The following is an 18,948-nucleotide window of genomic DNA, read 5'->3' as shown; positions in this document are numbered from 1 at the left end:
TGCTGACGTCATCACCCAACGCGCGTTTCATTCTGCCATCAGAACTTCTTCGGGGGTGGTCGGGTCACTGATGCGACCAGATATTTAACGCTACTGGTTGCCATGACTCCCAATCAACAGGTAAGTTTATTTTATTTGCATATTTCTGGGCTGGTTGCAGCAGAGAGAGAAACCTTGTCCCATATGCAGGTCACGTGCTCACGGGTGTGCTGTACGTGACAGATATATACAGTATATTATTGAAGTATGTGAGGGTCTCGCCTCCCCAACCTCCCATTATCACCTGGGGGTCGTTGAGTCGGGAGACATCCGGCTTCAGGAAGAACATGATCCCCTCGTAGGCCCCGGGGAGGGTGACCCCACGAACCAGCAGGATGATCAGCATCAAGTAGGGGAAGATAGCTGTGAAATATACAACCTGGTACAGAGAAGGGAGAGCAGGGGGAGGGGGGAGGAGAGAAAGGACGAGAGAAACAGAGAGTGACAAATTGGTACAAAGGGGGTGGGGGGGGGGACATCACTCCATAACCACTATCGTCAGGTAGGTGTAAGGTCAGACTCTGCAAGGTCAGGCACTGTAGGGTCAGGCAAATGTAATATCAGGCGCTGTAGAGTCAGGCTCTGTAGGGCCATGATCTGTAGCGTCAGGCCCTTTAAAGTCAGGCTCTGTTGCTGGCTCTGGTCCTGCACTCACCTTCCCTGTGAATTTGACCCCCTTCCAGATACAGAAGTAACATATAATCCAGGCCAGCAGCAAACACAGAGCCAGCTCCCAGCGCACAGAGCCCAGGTGGTGAATCCCGTCCGACAGGCCCAGGGCGCGTCTCCTAACACGGGGCACAAGAGGAAGGGATCTTACTGTGTGTGTGTGCAGTATATGCATTTAGATAGATAGATAGATAGATAGACGAACATACCACAATAACAGAACCGATACTATATATATATATATAAAACTAGAGACCTCATGGACTGGGGTCAAATCTCATTATGCCCTATTGCGGGTGGGTGGGGGGGGGGCAATCTTTTCCCCTGTGCCCCCTGCTGGCTGTCCCCCTCTCTTCGCCCTCCCTCCTTACCTTGGCTCTGATGCCGTGTTGCCATGGCAACGCGTCACCAGAAGACGTCTGAACCAAGGTAAGAGAGAGTTACAGAGGCCTTCATCGCTTCCCTAGTATTTAATTTATATGCCTTCGGGAAGTGTGCAGGGTCTCTGTAACCCTGTGCCCCCCGCAGATAATCTCGCATCTCTATCTCCCACACACCCACTTCTCTCTCCCACACCTCCACCTCTCCTTCACGCCACACCTTTCTCTCTCCCACGCCCCACCTCTCTCACCCACACCCCACCTTTCTCACACGCTCCATCTCTCTCTCTCCCACGCCCCATCTCCCACAGCTCAACCTCTCTGTCCCTCATGCACCCACCTCTCTCTCCCCCACCCCCAACACTCTCTCACGCCTCCACCTCTCTCTTTCACGCCCCCACCTCTCTCTCTCTTTCACACCGCCACCTCTCTCCCACATCTCGCTCTCTCCCACACCCTCACCTCTCTCTCTCACACCCCCACCACTCTCTCTCCCACGCCCCACCTCGCTCTCTCACACTGTCACCCCTCTATCCCCCACCTCTCTCTCCTACACCCCCACCTCTCCCGCTCTCTCACACCCCCACCTCTCTCTCCCATACACCCACTTCTCCCTCATGAACCCACCACTCCCTCACGCTCCACATTTCTCTCTCACACCCCACCTCTCTCCCACGTCCCACCTCTTTCACGCCCCACCTCTCTCACGCCCCATCTCTCACACGCCCCATCTCTCTATCCCATGCCCCCACCTCTTTTCCACACCTCCACCTCTTTATCTCTCAAACCCCCACCTCTCTCCCACACCCACCTCTCTCCCACACCCACCCCTCTCTCACGCCCCCACCTCTCTCCAACGCCCCCAGCTCTCTCTCACACACACCGCCAGCTCTCTCTATCCCCCATCTCTCTCTCTCCGACACCCTCACCTCTCTCTCTCCTACACCCCCACCTCTCTGTCGCCCACACCCCCATGGCCCCACCACTCTCTCTCACGCCCCCACACCCCCATGGCCCCAAAACTCTCTCACGCCCCCACCTCTCTATCTCTCATGCCCCCACATTTCTCTCACACTGTCAACTCTCTCTCCCACACCCCCACCCTATCTCTCCCACCCACCCATCTCTATTTCTACCACACCCACGGCCCCACCACTCTCTCTCATTCCCCCACCTCTCTACCCCTCATGCACCCACCTCTATCTCCCATGCCCCCACCTCTCCCACACCTCCACCTCTCTATCCCTCATGCACCCACCTCCCTCTCCTTCATGCCCCCACTTCTCTTTCCCCGACCTCTTGCCGTGCTCAACTTCCAGGGCCAGCCGTCCCCCATCCCCCCGCAGCTGCTAGGCCCGGGACAGTTGTCCCGGCTCTCCCCCCTCTCTGCGGCCCTGCATATTGTATCCTATGATATCCCATTGTGTTCTATTATAGCAGTGTATCCCATTGTGTTCTATTACATCCCATCCCATCCTATTATATTCAAGTGTATCCTATTTGATCCCAGCGTCTTCTATTGTAATATACTACTGTGTATGTGGCATAGGAGCAGCTATACAGAGCAATAGAAGGACTTACAGTATATGGGGCACTAGGAGGAGTTATGAGGAGAGGTTATATGGGGCAATAGGAGGAGTTATGGGGAGAGGTTATATGGGGCAATTGGAGGAGTTATAGGGAGCAGTTATATGGGGCAATTGGAGGAGTTATAGGGGGCTGTTATATGGAGCACTAGGAGGAGTAATGTGTCTATGTGTGTGTATATAGTATGTGTATATATATATATATATATATATATATACACACACACACACACACACAGAGTGCTACAATGTGCATATACAGAGATAGTACAGCATGTTATATATATGTTATATTGTGTGTGTGGGGTGAGCATGTAGGTTTGTGGGGGGATTGCATGGACTTTGAGGGGGGATACAGAGATTCCTGATTCCTCACTTACTCCCAGAATTCCACCTCAGGGGCTGTTTGATTATCTGGTATGGTCCAATTCTCAGTCTTGTTCACAAACTCCATGCAGCTCCCTGGGAGACCAAAGACAGACACCAGGTGGACACTGTGACCAGATGGTCCCCATGACCAGCCAGACAAAAACTAGGTGGACACAGCGAAAGAGGGAAAAAAAACTAGGGGGACACAGATGAGGACCCTGAGACTAAAGGGGACACCGAGACCAGCGGGGACAATGACCAGGAGGCCAAAAAAACAAGGGATACAAAACTAGGGGGACACGAGACCAGAGGGACACTTAGACAATGAGGACCATGAGACCAGGGCACCGCAAGACCAGGGGGACACTGAGACTGGGGGGATATTGAGACAATGTAGAACCATAGGGACACAGACACCAAGGGTCAGAGACCAGGGGGGCTCCAAGACCTGGAGTACAGTGAGCCAATGGGTCCCAGAGACCATGGGAACCCTAAGAGAGAAAGAGATCAGAGGGAACTCAAAACCAAAGGGACCACAAGTGAGACAAAGAACCGGGTAAACACAAGTGATAAATCATATATATAATATGAATAGTGAACATTTGCATTAACAGAGGTTACAAATGGGTAAAACAGCTATAAAAATACATAATATAATTATCATTTTGTATTAATTCATTTTATTAAAATACATGTGATATATAAATCTTATATATTAAATATTTAAAAATATTTTCCCACAATGCTCAGTGAGCTGTGATGTCATCACTTACTTGTGTTCCAGGTGTGGTTGCAATTGGACCAAGGGAGTTGGGATGTGAAGGAGCTGAAGAGGTAAAAGAATGCCCAGGCCAGGATAATGATGTAGTAAATATTAACCATGAAAGACATGATCATCGTACCATATCCTATACCTGCAGGAGAGGCATAGGAGCAGTCAAACAGAGCAATAGGGGGAGGGGGGCATGGGAGGAGTCATAGGGAGGGGTTATATGGGGCCATAGGAGAAGTTATAGTCAGAGGTTATATGGAGCAATAGGAGGAGATAAAGGGAGGGGTTATATGAGTGAAGAGTAGGAGTTATTGGGAGAAGTTATATGATGCAATAGGAGGAGTCCTAGGAAGAGGTTATATGTAGGGTGACCAAATTTGTCCCGGCAAAAACCGGGACAAATGTCACGCATGCGCAGAGCGCTTGCCGAACGCACATGCACAATCGGCACGTCCCAGCTGCGCATGCGCAATCGGCACTTGCACGAGCAGCCGGGAAGTGCCAAACGCCCATGCGCGGTCTGCGCATGCTCTTCGCACACACACAGACAGGGGATCCAAGAACCGAGACAGAGCCTGAAAAAGTTGGGACAGAGTCCGAAAAAACAGGACTATCCCGGCTAAACCGTGACATCTGGTCATCCTAGTTATATGGGGGAATAGGAGGAGTTATAGGGAGAGGTTATATGGGGGAATAGGAGGAGTTATAGGGAGGGGTTATGGAGCAATAGGAGGAGTTATGTAGAGTAATAGGAGAAATTATAGGCGGTATAGTAATACATAATAGAAGGGAATCAATTAAAGGCTTTTGTATAAATGAAGTCGGTCTGTATGAGGATATGGTCTCACAAGTGTACGTCTTGATAGACAAGTTTGTAACAGTTAACGCAGGAAATCTGTCGTCTGTATGCAGAGCCCAGTGTGAGTGTTAAACATGTGACTCCGACAGGGGGAATCTCCAACACTGGCACTCAGAGTTCGGAATTAACCCATTCACAGCTGCCAGGCTCAGCGGTTACTTTCAAACTTTAGTAAAACATAAGTAGATACCCAGCTGAGAGGCATCAAACCTGGCTTAACGCGTTTCTCTGCAATTACCTTCCAGATTAAAGCATAAACCCCACCGAGTTAAATCTGTATTGGAACAGAAGTGAAAGCACTTGGGCATAAAACATCTTTCAATGTTTTTGTTTTTAAGGGAAAAGAAAGGAAATAGAACGGGTCTCCGGAAACCACAAAATATAGAACCAATGAAAAAACATACAGACACAAGGGCGCAACCTAACCTATATAGATTAAATAGGCTACAAAAATCTATAAAAGTGCAGAGAAGTGGATTAGTAAAAGAAGACAGAAATCCAAAGAATCTGATAGCAAAATCCCAGATATGAATGGAACACTTATATATAAACAGCGAGACACACAATATCATCAAATGCATACACATATAGTAATATAAGAATGAAAAGTGGTATAGCCTTGCATGCACCGTTTTGCTTTGAGACCGTTCTATTTGCTTTCTTGGGAATTTTCGATTTGTAAAAATTCTATTCGGTTAAGAGGTCTGCAGGATTACAGCACCTACGCGTTTCTTTTCTTTTGCTTGGATTTCCACGCGTTCCGTTTCTTTTGCTTGGATTTCAGGTATTGTTCTATACATTTTTTTTTGTGGTGCAGATTAGTTTTTATTTATCAATTCCATCTTTCAATGTTTGTTTCATACATTTGTTAAAAGGATTGGTAATCTTAGCTCTAGAAGCCCAATGGCTGACATACAAAATACCTAATAATAAAAGCCCCTTTAATGTTCATTATTCGGGGGAGGAGCTGTATATGTGCATCCACGAGCATAAAGGGGTGCAAAATTGGCCTATTTGGTTGCTATATTGGACACTGGGACTATATAAGGGACAACAGCGCAGCACCCTCATTTACTGTGTATAACGTATGTATATTGTGTTATTATATATGGGAGGGTTTCTCTCTACAAACAACTGCGTTGCCCCAAAACCGGATAACCCCAAGAACCGCTCCCCTCTGCACAGGACCAGCGTGCTAAGGGTTAACATGTGCTTGTACTTTGTGGAACATCAACCCCACCCACTGGAATGTTAATGAGCCAAGAGGACACAAAGAACTTTTTGATCACAGCTGCAACAGATTCAATCTCAACCACCCCAGTGTCCAACTGCGTTGCCCCAAAGGCGGACAGCCTTTGGGGCAGCCAAAGGGTGTGAGCCGTTTCCTTCTGTTCGCTGATGTTTGGTGATGTTAAAGCTGCTCTATTTCAATCTGAAAAGCACCAGCCCTTTATCCCCTGTACCCAATTTTCCAACTCTATCTGTCCATGAAATGTCTGTGAATTCGCTGTGTAACCCTGTTCTTTTTTTGCCCTCAACTTTATGTTTTATTCAGTTTTCACACATACAGCAGTTATAAAAAACAGTGTATAACATGGGTCAACGTATTCGCCGTATGTACTGCCACTTCAATTCCCAACTAAACACACTACACAAAGACTCAGGGGGGGGAAGACACACTAGGGGAGAAAAAAGGGGTGGGGAAGGGGAGGACCCCCTCTGCCACTGCTCCTGGATCTGCCACGTGCCGCTGCTTTTCCAGGTAACCCTGTTCTTTTAATGTAACCATGTATTGTTATAACTCTGTGCCCAGGACATACTTGAAAACGAGAGGTAACTCTGAATGTATAACTTCCTGGTAAAGCATTTTTATAAATAAATAAATAAAAGGTAGGAGCCACAGAGCTAAGGTATTAATATAGATGTCTCATCAGGTTTTTGTTGTCTGGTGGGTCTGACGAAGATACGAAGGACTCAGGCCCCACCTTGGCATATACAAGGAAATAAGAGGGGGTTACATACTAATGTTTGTATACTAGGGCTGGGGGTCTGAATCCACCTGAGAGAATAGTCAGCCTGCAAAGAAACAGGCAGGAGTCAGACAAAGTAGTGGGACACATATTTTATGAGTAACAATAATTTATAGCTGAGGAACAAGGAATCACATGCAATGGCCCTCAAAATCAGGAGACCACAGATAACACTTATGACACAACACCACATAATCCAAGGGTAGACCTCTTTGCGCCAATGTCCCCAAGAGTCACTTATTCGGTCCCGGTGGGCCGCGTGCTAACTAATGGGCCACTGTTGGTGCCAGCACAGCGTTGGAGCTTGTACAGAGTCATGTGTGTTAAACTGCTGCAGGCCTGCTACTTTACAAAGGATGACGTTACCCAAGTACTTAGAAAGTACTGATTAGAGGTAGGGTTGATCCCCTAGATGCATTCTTTCTTGGTTTACTCACAGCTCCGAACCCCAGTTTATAATTATAATAGCATGTTCTTGTATAGCGCTGCTAGGTTTACATAGCACTTTACAGAGACATTTTGCAGACACAGTCCCTGCCCCGTGGAGCTTACAATCTATGTTTTTTGGTGCCTGAGGCACAGGGAGAGAAAGTGACTTGCCCAAGGTCACAAGGAGCCGACACTGGGAATTGAATCAGGTTCCCCTGCTTCACACTCTCAGTGCCAGTCAGTGTCGTTACTCACTGAGCCGCTCCTCTGTTTACACAGGTTCCTTTTCGCCGGACTCCTCCGGGCAGGTACTCTTTCTCCTCCAGGGTGTCTTCCTCTCACGTGCTCCTCCCATCCTATCTACAGTATATCACCACTCCTATTTCCGTGATGTCATGACTTCTCAGTGTCCTATGGTCTTACATACTTTCTTCTGCTCACAGCAATTGACCGGAGGCATGTCCATTACACTGTGATTGGCAGAGCTGATTAAGTCTTAGTATCCCTCGGGCGCATACAAATATATATTTATGGGTGTTACATATGCTTATAGGCCACCATTAATGATATTCATAGCATGGTCAGATACTGTACCCTCATTTTTTTTTTTAACTTTCTTTTTATTGGTTTTTGCATACATACATAGGAAAAAATAATATCAACCTCCATTTTAGGTAAACAAAAACAAAAAAAAGCTGTCTGGGACATACAACACAAAACTGGTCACATGATGGGGAGACGACAAGACAACACGACAAAACAACCAGGACTACACAGGGAAGTGGGGGAGGGAAAGGTTGGGGGGAGAAGGGTCAGGCGATGATTGTCAATCTGTTCATCTTCAGTCTGCATCCACAGGTCCAATGCCACTGCTGCTGTACAGCTCACCAACATCCGCTTAGGCGATACTGCTTCTGATTTACGAATTCTACCCGAGGGATCCCTCCGTCTGGTCAGCCCATCCCGTCCTGCTCCACAGCCTCCACCAGAGGAGAACTCACTTACTTCAATCACAGCCAAATTGTGGTATCATTCACCCTTTGAATATCTGTCTGGGCCAGCCAAGGCAGCCAGACCTTTTGGAATTTATCGCCGGAGTCATTAACTAGGCTCGTTAATTTCTCCATCCGGCATATGAACCAAATTCTGTTCCTGATGTTCGCTATTGATGGAATTGCATTCTGATTCCACAGTGCTGCGGTCTCGCACCTCATAGCTGTTGCAAAATGTGCTATTAATTTGTTCCCCGTGCGCGAAACCTCCTTTGTGGGTTTGCTTAACAGAAACAGCCACGGGTCCAGCTGAATTTGGAGGCCCAAAAAAATCCTCTGTAGCCAATCTCGAATCTGGATCCAAACAGGTACTATTTTCGGGCAAGACCACAGCATGTGTACCAGGTCCCCCCGTTCCCCGCACCGCCTGGGGCAGAGCGGGGAAGAGCCCGGGACGAATTTAGCTAATTTAACTTGGGTGAGATACCATCGTAACATTACCTTATATGAGTTCTCCTTTAATGTCGTGCAGATGGAGCTACTAGCTGCGGCCTTAAAGATCGCTGTCCAGTCCTCGTCCTCTAGTGTGCACTGTAAGTCTGATTCCCATTGGTCCATGAATCTGGGCTTGTTCGTACCGTCTTTGTCAGCACCGACCACGTCTCTGTACAAAGCAGAGATCAGTCCCCGCGTGTCTGTACCTCTCCCGCAGAGCCTTTCAAAATTTGTTAACGGTGGTCTCACCGGGTGTGCATTGTAAAATGCCCGGACCTGGAGGTACCTAATACATTCTGTGTTGGGAATGTCCGTTTCTGACTTTAATAGCTCAAATGATTTAATTGTGTTACTACCCTCCAGGTCCTTCAACCTCCTAATCCCAAATTTGCGCCACAGTGGGAAACTCTTGCCTGCTAGTCCAGGAGCAAAATCCGGATTACCATATAAGGGAGCCATAAGTGTGTGTTTGGTGGTTAGCAAGCGGTTACTTTTAGACGCCTCCCAGACCGAGAGCGAGTTGAGCACAGAGGTCAGTGGTTTGTTTATGTCCCTTACCCGTATCCTCGGGTACCAAATTAGGTCCCTAAGCTCTAGAGGGGCACACATCTCCTTCTCCAGTGCCACCCACCTCCTGAGCTCGGGGTCCCCGTGCCATTGCGTGATTTGGCACAATTGCGCCGCTTTGTAGTAGTGCTCGGGACAGCTAGACCCCCTCCTCCTTAGACTTCTGCATCATTTTGGCGTTTATCCTTGGTTTTTTACCCTTCCATATAAATTTTGATATCGATTTTTGAAGCCCTGTGATATCCGCCCTTGTCACTGGTACCGGGAGAGTTTGAAACAGGTATAAAATCCGGGGGAGGATGTTCATCTTGACACTATAGATCCTACCCAACCATGAGATACCATATGCTGCCCAGTCTTGTAATTCCTTTTTTAGAGTCTTCAATAGACTAGGGTAATTTGCTTGATATAGGGCGCCTATCTTTTTTGTGATATGCACCCCTAGGTACCTTATGGATGAGGGTCGCCACTTAAACTCGAAGTTGAGTTCTATCAGCTTCTCCGTCTCCCGGGGGATGTTAAGGCTTAGTGCCTCTGATTTTGTTTGATTTATTTTAAACCCCGAGATCCAGGCAAATCGCTCTAGAAGCTCAAACAGGTTAGGTAACGAGATGAGCGGCTTTGTCAGGGTCAGAATAATATCGTCTGCGTACAAAGCCACTTTGTGTTCTTGCGAGTGTATTTGTACCCCAGAGATATCAGAATTGCTGCGAATTTGGGCTGCAAGTGGTTCGATGCATAGAGCAAACAGCAAGGGCGATAACGGGCATCCTTGTCTCGTACCACTTTTAATTGGAAACAGCTCTGAGGGGAACCCCTGGTGGACCACCCGCGCTGCTGGCACATTGTAAAGCGCTTTTATTGCCCTTTGGAATTTGCCTCCAAACCCAAATGCCCCAAGGGTGGACTCCAAGTATGGCCAGTCAATCCTGTCAAAGGCCTTCTCCGCGTCTAAACTTAAAACCACACTCCGGACCCCGTTGGCTTCCACAAAATCAATTATATCTACAATCCGTCTGGTGTTGTCGGCCGCCTGTCTATTTGTAACAAAGCCAACTTGGTCCGGATGGATAAGCCTCGGCAGGATGACGCTTAAACGGTTAGCCAATAATTTGGAGTAGATTTTGACATCCGTGTTAATCAATGATATTGGCCGGTAACTTTGGCAATTTGTAGGGTCTTTATCCCCTTTATGAATCAAGGAAATCGACGCCTGGAGCATCTGTTCAGAAAAGGGCTCTACCGCTAGCACTCCGTTATATAACCGGAGCATATGTGGAGCAAGAACTCCTATAAATTTTTTATAGTATAGGTTTGAGAACCCACCTGGGCCTGGGGCTTTAGAGGACTTCAAACCCTTGACCACCGCTGCCAATTCTTCCCCTGTGAAGTCGCCCTGAAGTGACTCTCGCTCCAAGCTGTCCAATTGTGGCAATGCTGCGTCTGCTAGGAATTTTCGCAGTTTACTGCTTGTCTTAGCATTGTGAACTACCTTCTCCCCATTATATAGCTGTGCATAGAACTTTTTGAACTCTTCCACAATAACTTTGGGATTAGATGAGACCCTCCCCCCTGCCGTCTTAATAGAATGTATATTGAAATGTGGCTTTCAATTGCGGAGTCTGGTGGCTAGCATAGTGTCCGGCTTATTAGCCTTCTCAAAAAACTTCCTCTGTGTCCAACTCAGATCCTTCTCAGCCTGGGATGTGAGGAGGTTAAGCTCAATCCTTACATCCTTCAACTCCTGTAAAGTATCTGCTCTACCTGATCGGTTATGTAGTGTAGAGAGCTCGTGTAACCTCTGGTATAGCTGGGTCAATATGGCCTCCCTTTGTTTTTTTTCCCCCTGGCTGCTATGCTTATAAGTGCTCCCCGCATCGTGGCTTTGTGAGCCTCCCACAGCGTTGTGTGGGATTCCACACTGCCGAGATTAGTCTGGAAATACTGCGAGATTTCCTCTTTAACGAGCTTTGCGATATCAGGTATTTTAATCAACGATTCATTGAGTCTCCATTTTGATCCAGAACTAGCCGGACCAATTTGCACGCATCTCAGCTCTATTGACGCATGATCCGACCATGTAATGTCATGTATGTTGGTGTCGGAAATCTGTGGGACCATTCTACTAGAGACAAAGAAGTGGTCAATCCTGCTGCAGCTGTCGTGGGGATGGGAATAAAATGTGTAACAACGTTCTCCCTGGTGTTGTTCTCTCCATATGTCTATTAGGCCCAACTGTCTAAGTCCTTTCAGCATCGGCCCGTTACCCTCCCTCCTCTGATTCTGCTGGAGTGGGGAACGATCTGCCCTTGGGTCCATAACCTTATTGAATTCCCCTGCCAGTACTACGTATCCTTCCGCCCAGCGCTGGAGCGTCCGAAAAAATTCTTCAAAGAACCGAGATTCACCAGTGCCGGGCGCATATACGCACGCCAATGTCAATCTGCTTTGTTTCAAGAGGCCCACCAGAATGATGTACCTCCCTTTGAGATCTCTCTTCACTTTCTCAACTTGAAAGGGGGCTTTATTATGGAATAATATGGCTACTCCTCTTTTCTTTTCCTTTGCAGAGGACAGATATACCTGCCTAAAATGCTAGTCTAAAAACTTTGGGCTGTTTTGGGTGCTAAAGTGAGTCTCCTGCAGGAAGATAACGTCGGCCCGCCTACGCCGAAATTCGGAGAAGGCAACCTTTCTCTTATTCGGGCTATTAAATCCCATGACGTTCTGGGAAAGAAATGTTACCGCCATGTACCTGTGTGGTTTGGGTGTATATGTATATAGCAGATCTCTTGCCTACCTAGGTATAGCGAAGGCTGGTGGCCTGTACGCCGATGTTGGTGGCTGCTGCAGATCTTCTTTCTTTCGCCGAGGGGGTCTGGGGTAGGGAAGGGGAAGAACACAAGGGAAAAACAGAGAAAACATATATTAACAAACAAAACCGTGTTGGTCCCTCCGGACCTCGGGTTCACCGCCCGGGAAGGACTCTCTCCCTCAGGACCCCCTCCCTCCAGGTCCAGTACCATGGCCCCCGACTCCGGTCACGTGTTCCCGGGACTTTGACGGGAATGTAGGCTAGGCCCCCATCCCCGCCCATGCAGCGCATGCCTACAGGTAGGATTGGCGACATAAACCCCCCCGCCGGCAGCAGTAACTGTTGGCTCCAAACTCTCACTTCGAACTTAACTCAACTTTGTCTTTAACTACCCCCCCTCCCTTCCCCCCCCAACTGTTAAACCGACCACCCTCCCCCTGGGCCTTGTAACCCCAGATCTCAGAACTCCTCGTGCCTCCAGCTCTATTCTAACTTGTCGCTCTTCGACCCTGCTATGTGCTGGTAGCCTCCAAAGTCATATGCCCCATGGGCTGTTGCAGCCCTTTCGGGTCCCTTCCTTCTCCGTCTCCCCCCCTCCGTGTGTAGGGACCGCTGCAGTCGCCCCCCCTCCACCCAAGCCCGCCCCACGTCCCCCCAGCGGCAGAGTTCGCGCTCCCCCGCCAGGGAGTACCGCGTCACCACCAGCGACAGATGGCACTCGGGCTTCCGTCTTCGCTCCCGCGAGCCCAGAAGAGCATCCAGATCCCGCGAGACCCAGCCGGATGACGTCATCAGGATGAGCGCGGGGAACGCATTCGAGGGTTGACCATCGGGAGGAGAGGGTGGATCCGGAGGCGGGCCAAGGCAGCGGAGCAGTCTTTCGCGCCGAAATCCACGCCGCCATGGGATTTTCGCGCCTCTCCTGTTTCTTCTGCCCCAGGTAAGCACACGCGGCCATTTTAGGGATCTGGATTCAGAGTTAGTGTACAAGGGATGTCAATCACCCCCGGCTGTCTGTAGTTTCTGAGAAGGTCACGAACAGTTCGAGCTGTGGGGTGAGTCTAGGTAGTAACTGGAACAAAACCAAAATATATTTATACAACCGCTTTGGCAGCGCTTTGCTGCGACTGCTGCACCCTTGATGATTTAGGAGCCCCTATCGCTGCCCATCGCCTTCTCCGATCTTTTGTCCCTCTGGGAGGACACCGCCACCCAGGGCTCCGCTCGCGGTGAGCCTGTCTCCTGTCTCTCCGTGTGAGTAGCGTCGGTAGTCGTGGGAGTATTGGAAGCCCCCTTGATCCCCAGTTTCTTAAGGAAGGCAGTGCCTTCAGAGGGTTGTCTCAGCACGTGGGAACGGCCATTTTTAAGCACTACCAGTGCAAAAGGGAAGACCCACCGGTATCTTATATCACTGTCCCTTAGCTCCTTTGTGACGTGCAGCACTGCCCGTCTGCGGGCCAGGGTGAGGGGGGAGATGTTTTGGAAGACGGCCAGGGTGATCCCTTCAAAAGGTAATATGCGGGGTAGTCCTCGTGATCCTGCACACGTCTTCCTTTGTTTTAAAATGGTGCAGCCGGAGGATGACATCGCGTGGGGGGTTAGATGGCAGGGGCCGCGACCGCAGGGGGCTCTGTTGCAACGGTCCATTGAAAGTTCGGCCTCGGTCTTACCCGGTAGAATTGACGTCATCCACCGGCTTAGCAGGGCCTCTGGGTCCAAGACCTCCCCAGGGATCCCCCGGACGCATAGATTGTTGCGCCGGTCCCGGTTTTCACAATCTTCCTGCCTGGCCTCCAACTCGGCAATCCTGATCTCTAGAGCCGCGTGCCCGTCTCTTGATGGCATCGGGAGCTATCCTCCATGCGGTCTTCCAGTTCGCTTGTGCGGGTTCCAATTTGGATGATATCCTTTCTGAGGCTCTCCACTTCCCCTCTAAAAAGAGTTTTCAGGTCCACGAGGAGCCTCGCTATCTCCTGCTTAATTATTTTTGACTGGCCGGCGGATGCTCCCTCCGCCTCTTGGGCCGAGTCAGAGTCTGAGACCGCAGAGTGCTCCGCAGCTCCGGCCTTGCTCGGGCCCGTGAAATATGAGCGGGCATCTGTTTTGCGCCGGGCCTTCAGTCTGGTTGCCGCCATCTCTCCTCCGGTGGGTGCATTAGGTTCCTTGGGCTATCAGGAGTCTATGGGGAGTACTTTTAATCCCTCGAGTTTGGGTTGAAAGTGTTTTAATGACATAAATCTGCCGGCGGGTGATGGAGCCGTTAGTCTACACCACCATCTCCAACCCGTCGCGCATGCGCATCCCCCTGTACCCTCATTTTTAAAGCTCTCTTCGTTTTCTAAATGCATTTCAGATTGCACAAATTTATACGCAGACACTTTTTTCACTTTTAAATTAGCAAAATGTTTGATCTTAAAAAGGCAGTCCAAGTGGCACTTAAAACAAAAATAATATATATATTTTTGTTTTAATATATGCAGAATTACCTAAGCTGCCAATTGATTAGTTCTCCCATGATCGATCAGTAACGATCTTGCGCCCAGGGTTCGCTAAATGGCTCTTTCTGTTTCAATCAATCCTTCAGTCAGTGTAACTCAGCAGCTACAATGTATCCAGATTTTACTAAGGTCACATTGACTATTGTACCAGTTTGCAGCTCAACATTGGCAACAAATGATCACAAACAGGAAAGTGTTACAAAGATCTTGCACTGCTGGGGAGGTGGCTAAAACCTGCTGTAGAAATCAAAGGATGCTCAGTATATTAAAACTCATAAAAATGGCATTGAGAGTTGAATAATAATTTAAAAAATGCAGCAAGTTTTATCTAATACTACAGAACTGATTTATTTAAAAAAAACACATGTAGGATATTGCCTGGATTAATTAATTGCTGACCCGAAAAATCTTTAAAACTATTTGTAACCCATATATAGTGGCAGGGGATACACCCTCCGCCCCCGGTAATTGCACTCGCGTTACATGGACCCTTACAATGGGATCCTTACCTGTGACCAAGCGACAAGAAACAAAATTACCACTCAGATTCCTGCTTTGTCGCAATAGCAGACTAAGTGTAAGTGAAATATGATCTTTAATATCCTTATCCAAACACAGGATGAGCCCATACTTATCCAGCATTGACCCAGTAATCTTCTTTTGTTTGTTAAAGGTGCAGATTAAAACAGATTTCACAACTATCATGTGGATCTGAATCCCTCTTGGAGAGTGTTTTCTTCTTTACTTGCTTCTTAAGTGGATGTTCTGTAGTACAGTCTCCTATTCTTTCCTGCTCCTTTTTCAAAAACATTACACAGTAGCCTCTCTTTAGCTCTCAAATGCCTTGTATTCGCTGGCGTGTGTTAACAAGCTTGTAGTGTCTGGTTAGCAGTGTTAACATTATACAACGGTTACATTTCTGGCTCACCCAGAGTAACAAAAAGAAAGCCCCAATCTGATTAGGTGGAGGGGGGAAATGACTACATGCCTAGGGTCCCCACTGGTGGGTGTGTTAAGGGTTAAAAATGGGGGGGGATATGGTTGGGCAGGACATGAGGTGATGGGAGTATGAAGGGGTGGGGGGGTTGTGTATGTTATTTATTGTTTCACTTACCTTGTTCCTCTGTCTCTTTTTCAGATTACCTCGTGGAAGAATCCCCGCCCTATATTTTGGGGTTCTGTAGTGGGTGTTTGTCCAGTGATGCGCATCTGTTTTTAAGGGGTGCCAAATAGGGTAGCATTTTTGATACTAGGGTGTCAATTTCGTTGCAGCGTTATGGGTTAACTATGTGATTATCATTTCCGTATGGCGTGATGGCGTAAGTATAGTTTTGGGGACCTTGCCGGGTTTGTCTCTCGGTGGAGGCCAGGGACACTCCTGTGATTGGTGGAGGCTGTTGTCCCTCCTGTGGTGGTAATGGGAGAGGCGGTGCCATACGAGGCTAACGCGGCTGGTGTGGTAGTGTCCGCCCGGTAATATAATCTGATCAGGTCGGGAGCAGTGGTGGCGATTTCCGTATACAAGCCACAGGTATCCGAGGGGCCTTATAGTGTGTGGTGATTCGGAGCAGGTCCCTGGGGAAGTTAGAAAGGGTGTGTGTGGTTTATTGGTTATGTTGTATATAACAAAGGCTGTGATCATTTCTATCCATTAACCATGGTGTGAAGATGTGGATGGGGGAACAAAATCCGTGGCTGGGTAAGTCAAATGTTTTCAGTGCTGGAATACAAACTAAGCCGTGCAGAGCTACAGACTGGTTTATACACACACTAAAAATAATAATAGCATGTTCTTGTATAGCGCTGCTAGTTTTACTCAGCGCTTTACAGAGACATTTTGCAGGCACAGGTCCCTGCCCCGTGGAGCTTACAATCTATGTTTTTTGGTGCCTGAGGCACAGGGAGATAGAGTGACTTGCCCAAGGTCACAAGGAGCCGACTCTGGGAATTGAACCAGGCTCCCCTGCTTCAGACTCTCAGTGCCAGTCAGTGTCTTTACTCACTGAGCCGCTCCCTCTCTCACACTACTACACATCCTATCACAGTGTTTTTCAACAGGGGTTCCCAGGAAGCCTTGGGTTCCTCTGGCATCACTGTAATTGTACCAAATACAGAAGAATTTATAGTGCGTCTGATCTCAGAAATCTTTGCACAGCTGGATGTCGGGGTCTCAGCTCAGGGGAGACTGGGCTCTTTCAGCAGAGTAGTGATTGGAGGAGGATACAAATGGCTGCCAATTACCTTATTATAGATCAAAGTAAATATGAATCTGAACTGAACAGTTCTTCAAAATAAAATGATTTCTTAAAAAAAATACAACTTCTCTCAAGCAGATGATTTCTGGGGCCTTGCCACTGGGGGGGCACTTGCTTGAGGAGCTAAGAAGGGGGGGGGGTACCTTAAGAGAGTCTTCTACTAAGCTTAGAACTAGGGGGGGGGGTGTATCTTTGGACGCCCTGTTTGTGCCATCCTCCCAATATCTGGTAGTATTCTGCCACTGACAAAAGTTACCATAGAGGTTATGCTTGGCTGCTCTTAGACTGGGCTCGCCTCCAAATATCTTAGGCTCCTGTAGGACAAAATTGTATAACTAAAAGCCAAGGCAAAATAAATATAACAATTACTGTTTAAAAAACGTAGAACTAAAGTAAAACACCAAACAGGACTAAACTCAGAGCTGCACTTGAGAGGGGACTAAGCTACTTATAACCAGAAGCCCCAACACCTCCCACCCTTTGCTCAGTGAGGAGCAGTCCAAGTTCGATACCTTAATCAGACCCTCCAACATTAGGCACATGAAAAAAGGAACACTTTCCATTCCCTCTCCTTGTGGGGTACAGAAGAGTGAGCACCTCCTACAAACACCCACAATGTATATGTGTTACACACAAAGATCGGGTTAAAATACTTGTATTTTTTTAACTCATTTGTATTACTGATATATACAGAAAGTAGAGGTAGTGATATATCTTCTGTAATACGCTGATCATTTATCACGACGGTCACTGATCTTCAAGCTGAAGGTTTCGAGCTTTAACTAATGGATATTGGCAGTGCTCCTTGGCTTTCACACAGAAATAGGCGCAATCGGTTCAGCTGGTTTTAATGGGTACAAGACATACAAAAATAGGTACAGTTGGAGGGAATGCCTTAACCCCTCAATGAGCAGCATCAATTAGTAACCACCTTTGAGAGGATGTTACACATACATACTAAAAAGTGTCATAAAAAGTTGAGGTTATTAAATGTACACAGTGGTCATACTCCCCACCAGTATACACTGTCAAATTTCAACCATAGCACAAGAGGCAGAGCTGTACATATAAAGCTTCTATATACAGACACTCACTCTCCTTTAAGCAGGGACTCTACCTCCCCACTCATTAGGGTCTCTGTACTGTGTATACGTCTCCTTATGATGATTGTACGCACGCGACGCGAACAACAAACAGCACCCCTATCGGGCCGGCCATAGTGCGTGCGATCGCGCGCGCGAGGAAGCAGCAAAATTTTAAAGAGACAAATTAATTTTTTTTTCACGCGACGGCCGCATCACGTGAGCGGTCCAGCCAATGAGGGCGAATCAGCCTGGAGACGTCACGGCCACGCCTCCTCATCAGAGTTCACGGATCGCTCGGGCAATAGGCTCCCGCGACTCCTTGTGCTCCGTCGCATGCGTGCCTGCACTATAATCGCGGCCTACACTAGAATTGAGAGCTGGCAGAGAAGAAGCCTTAAGTAATGTATCCCGTATTATTTGTCCTACATTGGTACCCAACGTGACGGTGTTTTCAGTGGATTATCCCCAGCATGTGAATAAAGCTCGTGTTTTTATATAGAAGTTCCTGGCGCCCTTCCTTCACGTAATTGCAGTCAGCCCAGCCCGGATCCAGCACCCTGACAGGTATGAAAGACTGAGCGCCACCTATATACAATCTAGTCTAATGTACACACCTAAGCAACCGGATGAGGAGGTGTTATACGGGGAATATACCGTCTCGTTTAGAAATGATGTAAGTCATCGGAGCGACCAGCGTGATACGCGAGACTAACCTGGGAGCACAATATCCGGCCGTGCGTCACAACAAGATTTATTTATACTATATTTTACAGGAAAAGAATATACAGAGAGTTACTTTTCAGTATGTCCTGGGTACAGAGTATTATAATGTTATAATGGAGTTATAAATAAGTGGGAAAGATGTCCGGTGCTGTGCGTGTTTAATGCTGCAGCAGAAGCTGGTGGCTGAGACACTAAAGGGAGATGATACAGGACAGGGAGGGTCGAGAACACAGTACCACTACTTTATATTTACAACCATGTTTTCTTTTTGTTTGTTTGTTTAATTAAGTGATGGGATTTAAAGAAACTATCCATCCTAACACATTATAATACCCTGGTGATCAGTTCATAGAGAGCTTTGGCCCCTTGATAAAACAGCGCAATG

General features: G+C 47.8%; 1 protein-coding gene across 3 annotated transcripts in view; it reads right to left on the bottom strand.

Moving 5' to 3' along the window:
• The window catches only part of LOC142496045 (sodium- and chloride-dependent betaine transporter-like), a 93,213-nt gene that overhangs the window by 13,146 nt on the left and 61,119 nt on the right, over positions 1-18,948 (bottom strand). For all 3 annotated transcript variants that reach the window (XM_075602326.1, XM_075602328.1, XM_075602327.1), the window contains 4 exons: positions 3,817-3,957; positions 3,055-3,136; positions 695-827; positions 284-418 (listed from right to left, as the gene is read on the bottom strand). In XM_075602326.1, coding sequence (XP_075458441.1) covers positions 284-418; positions 695-827; positions 3,055-3,136; positions 3,817-3,957 — 491 coding nt within the window. The remainder of the gene's footprint in view (positions 1-283; positions 419-694; positions 828-3,054; positions 3,137-3,816; positions 3,958-18,948) is intronic.

The sequence above is a fragment of the Ascaphus truei genome, chromosome 5 (genome assembly GCF_040206685.1).
Source record: "Ascaphus truei isolate aAscTru1 chromosome 5, aAscTru1.hap1, whole genome shotgun sequence".
Taxonomy (NCBI): domain Eukaryota; kingdom Metazoa; phylum Chordata; class Amphibia; order Anura; family Ascaphidae; genus Ascaphus; species Ascaphus truei.
The sequence above is the reverse complement of the archived record's forward strand: the minus strand, read 5'-3'. Positions and strand labels throughout refer to the sequence as shown.